At 47.7% G+C, this 13,103-nt stretch overlaps 1 protein-coding gene across 1 annotated transcript; it reads right to left on the minus strand.

Moving 5' to 3' along the window:
• Positions 1-68: 68 nt before the first annotated feature.
• LOC108801986 lies at positions 69-10,446 on the minus strand (the record flags this gene model as incomplete). Its single annotated transcript, XM_018573891.1, has 4 exons — positions 10,377-10,446; positions 2,491-2,628; positions 1,390-1,479; positions 69-485 (listed from the first exon to the last, which is right to left on the minus strand). Coding segments are annotated over exons 1-4 (715 nt in total), but the record flags the coding sequence as incomplete, so codon positions are not given.
• Between the last annotated feature and the right edge of the window lie 2,657 nt (positions 10,447-13,103).

A 13,103-nucleotide genomic window follows, 5' to 3' on the forward strand; every position in this document is an offset into this window, starting at 1 on the left:
AATGTCTTTTATTCAACCTCAAATACTATGTAACTATGTAAAAAGATTTGGAAGATTTGGGTAAATACCTCTATTATCTTGTTTGCACTTCTCCAGTTTTGATAAGTAATTTGTCTTTTCCTCGGCTGAAGACTTCTGTCCATCACGGCACTCCTGCAGATCCTTTTTCAGATCTGTATTACTCCGTGATGCTTTCTCTAAATCCGAACGGTTCTTCTCCAGGTCATTCTCGGTAGCTGTCAGATCTTTGTTCGCCGACTCCAGGAGACCCTCCTTGCTCTTGAGCCTGCTGTTCAGATCCCTATTGTTCTGTTCCATTTTCCTCAGCTGCAGACGGGTCTTCTCCAACTCAGTCTTGGTGGTCGCTAAGTCTATTCTCAATGATTTCAGGAGGTCGTCTCTACTCCCGAGGCTCTGGGTCATACTGCTGCTCATTGTCTGGTGATCGGTCACCAACGTCTGGAACTCGCTGGACTTCTGAACATCTGCAACATGTAAAATACAGACAGACATAATAGGGCAGAACAAAGTCTTCAGTAACACACAGCCACCAATAAGACGTTTACTATTGTCAGAACAGTTAAAGGGAAATATACTTTTCCTATTCAGCACAGGATCTTAGGGTTTGAATATCCCACCCTATGACTTACAGCAGGGCTCACAATTTCAAGTCCTAAGCTACTAGCCAGGCCTTAAAAGTTACTCGCCACCAGTTGCCCCACCTAACCCCTACCCTGCTCCGGCCTTAACCCCGCCAGGTCAGCAGTGTGACGCACAGTACAGAAGTCAGCAGTACAGAGGTCAGTAATGTAACGCACAGTGAATAGGTTAGTGTGACGCACAGTGCACAGGTTAGTAATGTAACGCACAGTACAGAGGTCAGTGTGATGCATAGGGCAGAGGTCAGTGTGATGCACAGCGTAGAGGTCAGTGTGATGCATAGGGCAGAGGTCAGTGTGGCGCACAGCGCAGATGTCAGTGTGAGTCACAGGTCAGTGTGACGCAGAGCGCAGAGGTCAGTGTGACGCACAGTGTAAGGAAGAATAAAAAGGGACTTACAGTGCACTTAGCTGATGGTATTCAGGTGCCTCTTCTTTCTCCTGGTGGTGGGGGGGCGGTGCAGAGATCCTCCATGTAACCTCTTTTCCCCCTGCTGCTTAACATTCTGGCCGGGTGTCTCACTGTCTCTGCAGTCTTAGCAGCGCACCCCCTCGATTACATTCCACTCGCCCCCACGCAATTTTCACACGCCAAATGCGAGGGGGCGAGTGGAAATTTTGAGGCCTGACTTACAGTGTGTAGAGTGGATAAAACATTAACCTCATCTGATTGGGTTGAATGAGAGATCAATTTGCCCTCACCACATACAAGACTTGTGGAATTACTCACATTTCATGGTCAACCCGATCACAGCCGCAGACAGAACCAGACACAGCAGTAGGAAGACCAGAGAAAGGTGCAGGGAGCACTTCCGGAGGCCTAATACACAGAAATGCCAAAATAATTACACAGACCATGGTGGCATGAACTTTACCAGACATAAAGGCGAGCTATGAGCTCCTTCCTAATCTCACAATCCACCTCCATTGCTGCCAAGTCTCTGGGTCTTCCAGTTTCATAGTGGACCAGGGACCTTGAGTACTTTTTGCTGTTGAAATTATTATGGCCCTAAATTTTATGGCGTTTTTATACCTTTGTGAAGTTCTGGGTGACAATTTTATAAAGAATGAGGGAGGAATCCTATAAACATGAGAGAGTTTGTGGATACAGATGACAATAGACCCATCAGGAACCAAGATACAAGCTGTGGAGCAAATGGACCATAGGGTCCAGGAGAATATAAGTTCTCAGGAGAAATCAGTAACTGGGGGTCAGGAAACAAGCTAAATCTATATCAGGATTGACAAGAAACTCAGCAGTTCAGATCAGTAGAGTAACTCAAGAGAAACAATTAAGCTCAGATAATAAACCAGGACAACCTAAAAGGTGTAAAACCTTTAAATAGCCACAGATAAGGGGTTCCCCTCCCCCCTCCATTGATCCAATGGTTTTGTTCTGCTTATACTTATCTTAAACCTAATTTCTGATCTTCTCTATACAGCCTGCCCACCACCACTCGGTGTTTCCCCAGAACTCTTCAGAATTTTGCAAAGTTCTACCCTTGCATGTGCATTTTAGACCCCATGTACTTCAATGGAAGGTCCATCATCAGAGTGACACCATTGAAGTGATTTGAGTGAATGCCATGATGACTTTGCCCAATAATGGCTCACCTGTTAGATGCCGTACAACTGTAAACAGTTAGGCGGGGGCAATAAAGAAAGAAATTAGGATAATTTGGATAGATCTTCTAGAAACTGAAACCAACTGAGCAATTCTCCTGGAACATCGATGTTTAGTCTCACTTAGAGGTTGGACAGAACATCAACATATTTGCTGCAGTTTTTACATTGGCTCATCATAAACGTACAGCACAGTGTCACATCCCACCTGCCATCAGCTGACGGCCTCTTCCCATAGCGGGTGCTGGAGGTGCTGGAGGCGGTCTCTTCTCTCTGACCGGTTGTGGACCAATGACATTCTCATACATAATATCACCATCATCGGTGGGATCCTCCAGGGTGGAGTCTGAAATTAAAACAAAGTCAGTGGATGCAGGAAATGAAGATAAGAGGAGGTCACATGATGTAGCGGGACCCACATGGTGACTGGAATATATTATACATTATATATAGTGTAATGTAAATGGGTAAGCCGTATTAGTCCAGTAGAGAAGATGTAAAAACAAAAACGGAGTATTGCAGTGCGCAATGATACCTTTCTTATCGGACTAATAAAATATATAAAAGACAAGCTTTCGAGAGTGAACCTCTCTTCTTCAGGTCAGAAGCAATACTAATCAACATGACAACGTTTACCACTTAAAGCAAGAGAAAGTTGTTAGGGAGGGGAGGGGGGTGGGGGGTGAGTGGGGTGTCATAAATGTTGGACCTGGGAGTAAAGAATGTATCCTGATAACTAAAACACAGAACAAATAAACATAGGATGACCAATAAACCCTAAACAGATCAGAGATATACGACATACATGAATATTATTCATAACAAGTTCTGGTAGTGTGTGAGAAAAGCAGAATCCACATTAAGTCCCTCCTCCTTTATGGAATTGAAATGTAAAATCATTTTAATTTCAAATGTTTTCCTTTCAATAAAGTTTTTAAAATTCCCTTTCATTTTGAGGTTTTGGATGGAGTGATCCTTCTGGGAGAAGTGATGTCCTACTGGAGTGCAATATTCATCCTCTTTGTGGTTCTTGATCGAGCTCCTGTGTAGGTTCATCTTGAGCTGCAGCTTAAGACCCCGTTCACATTGAGCGATTTATCGCGCGGTAATTCCCGCGATATCGCGCTCCAATGCAATCCAATGGGGCAAGCTTGAGCAAGCTTGAATCGCGGATTTAGCCGCATTTCCAGCTTGCTCAATGCAAGCTTGAACGCGACATCGCGCGACAAACGCGCGATTTGCATATCGCGCAGTGGGAACGGGGCATAAGGCCAGTTTCCCCAACGTAACAACCCCTGTCACATGCTGAACCCTGTATCAAACAACAGGTTCACAGGAGGGAGCTGGGTGTTCACCATGAGGTAGAATAACTCAGCAATGAGTCAAGGCTCTGACCAGCTTCAAATACACAGGGAACCCAGTACTGCCCCCTGGCTGCCAGGGCAACCAGGAAGCTTCCCCAGTCAGAGTCCAATCACAAGGCTGAGGGCAAATGGTGAAGGCTGAAGTCCTCCCCCAGCCTGAGTAGCACCTGTGGCTTGGAATGGCGCAGGCGCACTACGCTCGCACGTCCGCGCATGCGCGCGCGGCTTGCGTACTGCGCACGCGCACTGGCCACACCAGCGACAGATGCCCTGCCTGGGGAGGAAGGGGGAGCTACCCGTGCCGATGCCCGTGCCTGCGAACCTGACAAGGAACGCCCCCCCTGGGTCCCTGACAGATATATACTGCAAAGTACAAAACTACCAGTGACTTCCCATCTCCTTATCTGGGTTTGGAGATCCCCGCGCCCCGAGGTACTGATCCCTGGGGCCTGCTATCCTTGTCCCTGATACCCTCAGAATGTTCTGGAGAAGCAAAGCTCCGACACTTCTGCCTGCTCCCTCCAGCCCTGCAAACATTTCAGTTGGCCCCTCACTACGATGGGCGGCATCACTGGCCAATAGGTATTTGTGGGAAGCGGAAGGGGTGGGCAAGTGCCAGGATGTGGTAGTGATGTCTAATTTCGAGTGGTCCAACGTCTGAGCATAGTCGGGAAAAGCAGAGATACAACAGCCATGCGTATAGAGCTTGGGGTACCTGCACCTTATCCATCAGTGATGGAGTCACTTTGAAGGGATTTTTAACACTATGCTCACCACTTCCTATGTCCTGCTCCTGTCAGGTGATGGGACTATAGTCCTAAAAGGGCGCAAATCTAAATTCATAAGAAGTGACTTCCTATCTCCTCATCCGGTTTTGGTACCGCGCTATCTGTTGCAATCACTACGAGCACCCACTAGTCATATTGGTCAAGTACCATTAGGAGGGCTGCTTTACACTCGGACTTAAAAAGGAATAAAGACCCGAGTCTAACGCCTCAGCATGCCACCCAAAACTAAAAATAAAAGGTTTGGCTTTATATACCATTTATTTATAGAGGAATGTCACCCCGACTTCCTCTCTCGTAGCACAGACAGTCCTGCGTGGATTGGTGAGTCATACAAGTTATACATAAAGCTTGCAGGCAGCACTGGCCATTCTGATCACACGTACTGCACACATTCACAAACTACACAGCTTACAGAACAAAAATCTCATAATGGTGGACCGGATTTACCCTGCCTGCCGCCCCAAGGCCAGGTTCTGCCATGCGCCATCCAGGTCCTCCTGTAATGTTATAGTGTCTAAGTCCGTGTCTATTACCCTCCCTATTTTGGTGTCATCCGCAAACACGGAAATATCGCTGTTAACACCCTCCCCGATGTCATTAATAAATAAGTTGAACAATATGGGACCCAGCACAGAACCCTGAGGCACACCGCTCATTACACTAGCCCAGTCTGAAAAGGTGCCATTTACAGATACCCTCTGGACACGTTCCCGTAGCCAGTTCTTGTGCAAAGCAGGGCTAAATGTAGAAAACAAATTACCGCCCGGCGCCCGGAACTCCATGTTCGGGGCGTCGGGTGACTTCAAACCTGTGCCGCCCCTCTGCTCCGTGCCGCCTTAGTCCGGGCCTCGGTGGCCTCACCGGGAATCCGGCCCTGCTCATAATGGTGGATGGAAGATCCAAAATTAATAAATAAGAGGCAAAGAAAGTCGGATCTCAACTCATTAATGTCTTATTTAGTGCTGTTGAGTCTATTGTCACACCAACTGCAAGGGTCAATTCCCTACATATGGAGGGTAATGCTGTTGTGTTCTTCTCTTGTAGTGGAGCTAAACTCATTAAAGGAGAACTATGGGGTCAGTGTTTTTCCCCATAGTTCTCCTTTAAGTAATTTTGGCCACTATGTCCGACAATCTCTCTGACCTGCTCATGCCAGGTGACGGGACTACAGTCCTAAAAGAGGGCAAATCTAAAATTATATAGAGGATACATGAGATAAAGAAGATCTTAGAACGGGAGTGATGGTTTAAGACTAGCAGGACACCAGAGGATGATGGTGATGGAGGATGATACGTCTCTGGGAGGACCTGCAGCTCACACAGAGGACCGGCATGGCGAGCTCAGAGGTTGCCGATAAAAGAGGAAGTGGTTCGCAATATTCAAACTACTGAACACAAAAACTCCGGGGCTGTTAAAAAGAAGAAACACAAAGTGATGTCAGTTATGCAGCTGCAAGAAAGAAGGCGGCTACTTGGAAAAAAAGACAGTTCCTCTGAATGTCAAACTGACTCAAAAATAGGAAGAAAGCTACCAGCAGCTTTAAAAGAGAAGCCAACTCGACCTCCCACCCCCCTGAGGTGCTCATACCTGGGGCTAGATCTCCTTTTCCCCAGACAGCAAGGATAACTTGCTACAAACTTGTGGCGGGGTGAAATTGTAATTTTGTTAACTTGCTGCACACATTCCTGGCAGGTTGTAGACTTGCAGAACACTCGCAGCACAAGTTCTAGGCGACACTTTTTGAATTTGTAGCAAATTTGCTCGGCAAGTCTACAGCAAGAGTCCTGCAGGTCTTAGCAAGAGCTCTGCAAGCTCGCTGGTCTGGAGACTTGCAATGCAGACTCGCTGTAACTGTGCAACAAAATTGTGAAGCTCGGCAAGTCTGCAATAGTTTAGCGAGTCATTTTCAAACTTGCAGCTCAATTGCTTGCTATCTGGGTCCCTGCTACCCTCACATTCCGGGATGTTCTGGACAAGCTAAGCTCCGACACTTCTGCATGCTCCCTCCAGCACTTTGCACATTTCAATTGGACCACCACTACAATGGGCTACATCACTAGCCAACAGGAATGTGTAGGAAGTGGAAGGGGTGGGCAAGCGCCATCACTATCAGGAAGTGGTAGCGATGCCTATTTTCGAATGATCCAAAATTTGAGCATACTGTGGGAAAGCAAAGATGCTACAGGTATGTGTATAGACCTCAGGGTACATGCACCTTATCCATCAGTGATGGAGGCACTTTTAAGGAATTTTGGCCACTATGTCCAACACTCTCTATGTGTCAGGATCCAGAGCACTTCCAGGTAACCCTAAGGTCCTGCAGTTCCTGTGCTCGCCTGCGGGTGTCTGCAGCAGCCAGGAACTGTCAGGTGCCAGACCACCACTGGGTGGTGCTGGAACCTGCAATTCCGGTGCTCACCTGCGGGTGTCTCCCGGCTGCCAGCAATCATCCAATCTCTGGTGATCCCCGGGAGGGTATTCAATCCCTCCGTGCGTCAGGACTATGGCTCAGTATCCTGTCGCCCTTCCTTGTTGCCAGTTCCTGAATCCTGTAGCCCTTCCCTGAGCCCTGATACCTGTTTGCAGTCCTGAGCCCTGTTCCCGCTTGCTGTATCCTGTTGCCTGTACCCTGACCCCCTTGTCCCTTAGCTCCCTGGGTCCACCTGGCTCATATTCCCTGGGTGTGCATTTGGTTCTACTTAGTTTGTTGTTTCTCTTGCTTGTGGGTGTTGGTGGGGTTGTGGTGTTTGTTTGCTGTGTACAAATAAACTGTGTGCCTATAACCCTATCCAGTGTGGTCATATTCATTTGGTCTTCCTGAAAGGGTACCTGCATGCGGTGTAGGGACACCTGTGCACGGTACCCTGACACTATGACCTGCTCATGTCAGGTGACTATAGTCCCAAAAGGGTGCAAATATAACATTCTAAAGCCTACAACACACTGCACACGAAGCACCGTGAAGCAATGCAAAGCAGTGCGGAGCAAAGCGAGGCGTGGAGCTGAGCGCAGCCAGATGAAAGGCTTCATCTACAGCCAATCGGCTCACATGTAACAACTCGATGGACTTTGCATCCTGACGTGCGGGTTTATATGTGCAAGCCGATTGGCTGAAGATGAAATGTTTCATCTCAGGACGCTCAGCTATGCTAGCTCTTGCAAGCTGACGCGCCGGATGGAAAATTGCAAGACACACTGCAGGCGAAGGTCTGCTTGCCACCGCTTCCCTTTGCTGCACGCAGCTTTGCATGCAATGTGTCACGGGCAGTGGCGGAACTACCAGGGTCGCAGAGGTCGCGGCCGCGACCGGGCCCTGGAGTTCCGCCACTTAGATTGGGCCCAGGACAGGAGGACGGGGGCCCGTAGTAACCACTGATTACCAGGATATTTAATATCCCGGTAACCGCTAATATCAGTACCGGGACCTCTTCCTCCTGTCCTGGGCCCTGCATGCTTCACGCTGCTCCCCTCACCGGGAGCAGCGTGGAGAATGATCGAGCCGGCGCAGCAGCCAATGAGTGGGAAGCTGGTTATCCCCGCCCCCTCATCACACAGATTGGCTGCCGACCGTAGAACTGCCTGTGTGCTATAAAAAGCTCCAACTCCCTGGGTATCAGAGGCGTGCTGCTGACACGAAGAGGGAGTTATAGGGAGCTGAGATTATGAAGGGGATATGTGAGAGGAGAGTGTGGGGTCAGGGAGCTGAAAGCTGGGGATGAGAAGGGGGGAAGCTGGGGACATGGAAGAGGGATGAGGGGGTTTGGTTTGAAAAACGTTTTGTCTATTTATTTATTTTTTAAGTATCTCATCTTTTTCTTTGGGGGGGGGGGCTTCATGGATTCTTGCCATGAGGTCACTAGTTACGCCTCTGGTCACGGGGTTTCAGTGCTTATGTCTGGATACATTGAGCAAATGGTGGAAGATTGGAAAGTCTCTGAAGATAATAGGCTGACACCCAGACATTTTCCACATCTAAATCACTGTGACACAGCTGCCCATGGCTCTGTGTTGATTGCAGAGGACCGGAATTGTTGGCAGACAATACATTATTTTTTTTAAACTCCACCCACATATTATGAGCAGGTCTCCAGCAGCGCGACGCTCCCAAATCGCCCAGCGCTATCCCTTATCCAAAGGTAATTCTCATCAATAAAATATACAAAGCAGCTTCCTCATGGCCCTCCTTCCATTGAATACCCCTCCCGATCTTGGATATTGTATCACAGGAATATAGTATATTACTTCTACTCCCTCGTCTCAACAGGAACATAGTTACAATGTAGCAACCATGGCAAATGTAACAAATCCTCCCAGCCACATAAAAACACAAACATGACTACAGTTTTAAATGATATTAATATAATAGCGTTCCATTTAACAAGTCATCCTCCAATCCAGCAAAGTGTATATTGTAATGTCTGCTCCCCTCTCATTCATCGCTCCCCATTGAAACTTCCAGTCCAAGGTAGAGAGCCCAGTCTGCTGCAATCGCTCCTCAGCTCTCCCCAACCTTCCTCCTCCTCTGACTCACAGCTTTACTTCCAGATCTGTTCTATCTCTGATCTGACCCCATGAACACAGATTGATGGCCGTATTTAAAGTCTTTTTGGATAGATTGGGGGAGGATCTGAACTCCTGTCAAGTTAAATGGCTACCAGAGTCTCTCCATTGGAGTTATTCCTTCACTTCCTGTCTAGTAAAAACATCCTCAGGACAGGAAGTGAGGGGAAATCTCTCTAAAGGAGCCCCGGATAGTGGTAAAATCTGGACGGGGTTCTAACCATTCCCAACTCTATCCAAAGCTAAGAAAAAAAATAATTGGGGTATAGATAAATGTTACGTTGGGTTCTTTTGTTGCCTTTTGTATGAACCCATTCCCTCCATCTCTCTTCTTTTGGGGCCCCTTCCCACCAGTATTACATGGTATTGTGGTACTGCGCACTGCAGCCTGGTTAATTGCATTGTGGGCAGGAGGTGCATTTGGGGAGCCATTAAAATCAGGGCCGGTGCTAGGATTCTTGCCTACACAGGCAAGGTGCATTTTTGCGCCCGCCCCCCTCCCCATGGTCCGGTGGGAGGAGCTCCAGGTGGGGTCCTAATTTAGCTGGCCGGCGACTGCCTGATGTGCCGCGCGTGTCGGGATCCTCTGCCAGTCGCCGGCCAGCTAAATTAAGACCCCACCTGGAGCTCCTCCCACTGGACCAGCGCTGACTCGCCGCTGCTCTCCCGCACCGAAGGTAAGTGAAAAAAAAACAAAAACATAGCGCAAGCATCGGGGCATTTTGATAAGTATAAGTACTTGTTAAAATGCCCTATTTTTACCGCCCTCACCCTGCAGCGCCCTCAGGCGGCCGCCTGACTTGCCTTGCGGTAGCGACGGGCCTGATTAAAATGAATGGCAATGCAACACACAGCCAACACTGTTAATGCACGGTAGGTGGTCTACATGCTACCGAAACTGTGCGATTAACCCACGGACCCGGAGGGAACGGGCCCTTAATTTTCTTCTCTAATTTTATGTTTGTGATACGTGAATGGCTGTAACCTCGGGACTGTTGTACAATTTTGACTGTCAATGCAATAAAAATGAAATAAAAAAATAAATCCTCAGAACGTGATGTAATGATCAAATAAATGCAGTTTAACCCCTTCCCTCCCACAATCTGTAAATCTGTGCCAGGAGAATGTTAATTCTACCAGGAGCGTGCAGCACTGCGTGCACTTAGCTCTATGAATGACAGCTTTAGGTTTCCAATGGATGGGATTCCTGATCATGTGATCACCGTCTGCTATCATAGGAGGATCACATGGCTTTGTTTGTAAACAGCCGACAATGAAAGTTTTACATTCCCAACGATAAATCTTCCCGTGGATCTCCACACAGAAGGAGGAAGATTGTCTGACATGATGTGATAAGGAATAATATTAGAGTTATTAGTTACCTCTGTGGTTGGCTCCGGGCGGTGCGGTGCGGGTGAATTTCAGGTCGGAGTAGATGATGGGACTCATCATGTCAGACCGGATTATCAGAGGAGAGGGAAGAGAGGATGATGATGATGATTACTGTATTAGAAGAGGAAGAAACATAAATGTTACATCTATTATAAATCAGGAGGAACCACACTCCGATGATTGCAGCATAACATTTCTAAATGTCACCCACCAACCTACACAAAGGGGAAATGTTACAGCTGAAGACGATTTTTTTATTATCATTAAAGTGAACTATGAACAGAGAAATCATTGCAGAGACTCTGTCTGCACAGGGTGGGAAGCAGGGCCGGCCTTAGGGGTGTGCGGCCGCACAGGGGGCGCCATGGCAACAAATTCGCCAGACGGCCGACACAGCTCGTCCTCGGGGCGGCTTCTCTCCTCCTCATCGCTCTACTCCATTTTATTGTTTGCCTTCTGTTGTTTTATTTGATAAGAATTCTTCTATTGCGCCGACAAGTTTAATACCTTTGAATAAAAGTTTTATTTTTATCATGCTTTTTAATAATGTGGATTAACAAAATTGGAGTCTTTAACCACTTAAAGACCATGGTGTTTCACCCCCTTCCTGGCCCGGCCATTTTTCAGTATTCAGCGCTGCGGTACTTTGACTGACGTTTATTCACCATGGACGGAAGGTAGTTAAATGGCGTGGACATTGGGGAAAATGGGTGTGGTAACTGGGGGTGTGTCCACTAAAGGGTGTGGCCACGGAGGGGTGTGGTCACTGAGGGGCGCTGTAAAGCTTTCTCGCACAGGGCGCCTAAAGGCCTAAGGCCGTCCCTGGTGGGGAGTGCAATAAAGTCCACCTGTAGAAAACCTTTCTGGTGACGTGTCTGTCAAACCTCCACCTTATTGCTGATCCCTGTGTGCTTTAAGTACTGAACACTTCTGGGTGTCTTAAAATGACACTAAACTCAGAAGTTAAACCTTAAAAATGCATCCAAATCCCTGAACTGATAACAACAATGTATCTTATTTGTGTATCACTCGGCTGTAGATCCTCCAATCATCTCTGACACCGTCCTTCCTTCTGGAGGGGGGCTACGTCTGTTCCCCATGGTACCTGTGTGTGTTGTAAAGTAGTCAAGTGGCGTTTCATCCCCTCTGCCTTTCTCCTGCTTGTTTGGGGGACCTCTGTATAGCTGATCTGTAGGCTTTTGGAAAACATTGTCATGGGAAGGTGGTGCTTATGAGATCTTGAAGTGAACTTATTACTTCTACTCCAGGTTCTCAGTATTCAATAAATTCTGTCCAATCATTATCATCCGCTCCAAGATCTGATAGTGTCATGATGTGTCTTATAGGGCCGATCTCAGTTGTAGGTGTTCTCATATGTGCGTTAGCCAGGCTCACAGGAGCTCCATACTCACAGAGACCACAGACCACAGACCACAGCCCCGGTGGCACGCCGTGGACACTCAATAGGAGAATAGCAATATGACAAGTATTGTTTAGTGTCATTGATGGACACTGAAAGTCTCTGTATTGTCACTATGTAGTATAATGTGAGTACATTGAGTTATTATTGTAGTGTAACCTTAACATCATTTTCAATGTGATTTTCACATCTTACAAAATGACTCTTTTATTGTATGAACTATAGAGATGTGTAGATCAGCCACCAGAGGGAGCTCTCAAAGCAACCACGCCGTCTGTCTCTCTAAAGGTGGCCATACACTCTACAACCATCGCAAGACCTTAGTCTTGCGATGGTTGTAAAGTGATTAAAACCCTCCAGTGCTGACTGGTGGACGGGGCAGGGGGCGGGCACAGCTGGCTCGGCCTTTAGATAGGCAGAGCTAGCTGTCACTCACGCAGCTGGGTGGATCTCAACAGCATTGTCGGGATCCGTCCCGGCTGCGGCGTCTCAGTATACCGCGAGCTGTAGCTCCCTATATACTGAGCCTAGGGTGACGGGAGGACGCTAGTTTGTGTCCTCCTGTTACCCTGAGGAGAACTATGGGGAAAAGCCCTGACCCCATAGTTCTACTTTAAAGTCAAACTATGACCTCCTATTAACATAAAAGTGTTGCAGCACTTGATATAGGTTTATCTGCACTTACAGTTGTCTCTTAGTCCCTCTGCAAAGTCCCACAAATACCTCTTGATCCTTCCAGCGAAGTCGGCCGAATGCAGCTTCCTGTGATGGGGTGGCAAGGATGCTGCACTGTCCCTCTGAGGAAGCCCCTGTGTGCAGGGGTGAAACGTTAGGGTTAAACGTGTGTGCAGCCCTCCCTCTGTGCCATGCTGCACTGTTCCTGAATTCAGAGCAGAGTTGTCACCCTCATGTAGGCTGTTCCTGCTTGTACTACGCTGGGCTATCAGCATTGTCACTGTTGAGTCACCAGCCTGCATCTTATCATTCAGCACTTGGCCACGCCTAGTTCCGTCCACTGTTTCTGGATTCACAGGATTGAAACCCTCCCACTGTGAGCTGCAGCGTCTGGGAGGAGGAGCATGTGAGAGCCAAGTGACGGAGAATTTGGCTCAGTCAGGGATGGTAATGGTTTGGTAGCTGCATTTGGGACTTTCATACAGGACTTTTATTTCTACCTTAATAGCCGATGAGACAAGATATCAGCCTCATGAGGAGCGCATTGCTTTTAACAGACTGGCGAACTCATAGACTTATGTTGTGAGCAGGAGCAGTAAAGCGTAACCTGTATGTATGCAAT

Source organism: Nanorana parkeri, unplaced genomic scaffold (genome assembly GCF_000935625.1).
Source record: "Nanorana parkeri isolate BGI_ZX_2015 unplaced genomic scaffold, ASM93562v1 scaffold2596, whole genome shotgun sequence".
NCBI classification, from domain to species: domain Eukaryota; kingdom Metazoa; phylum Chordata; class Amphibia; order Anura; family Dicroglossidae; genus Nanorana; species Nanorana parkeri.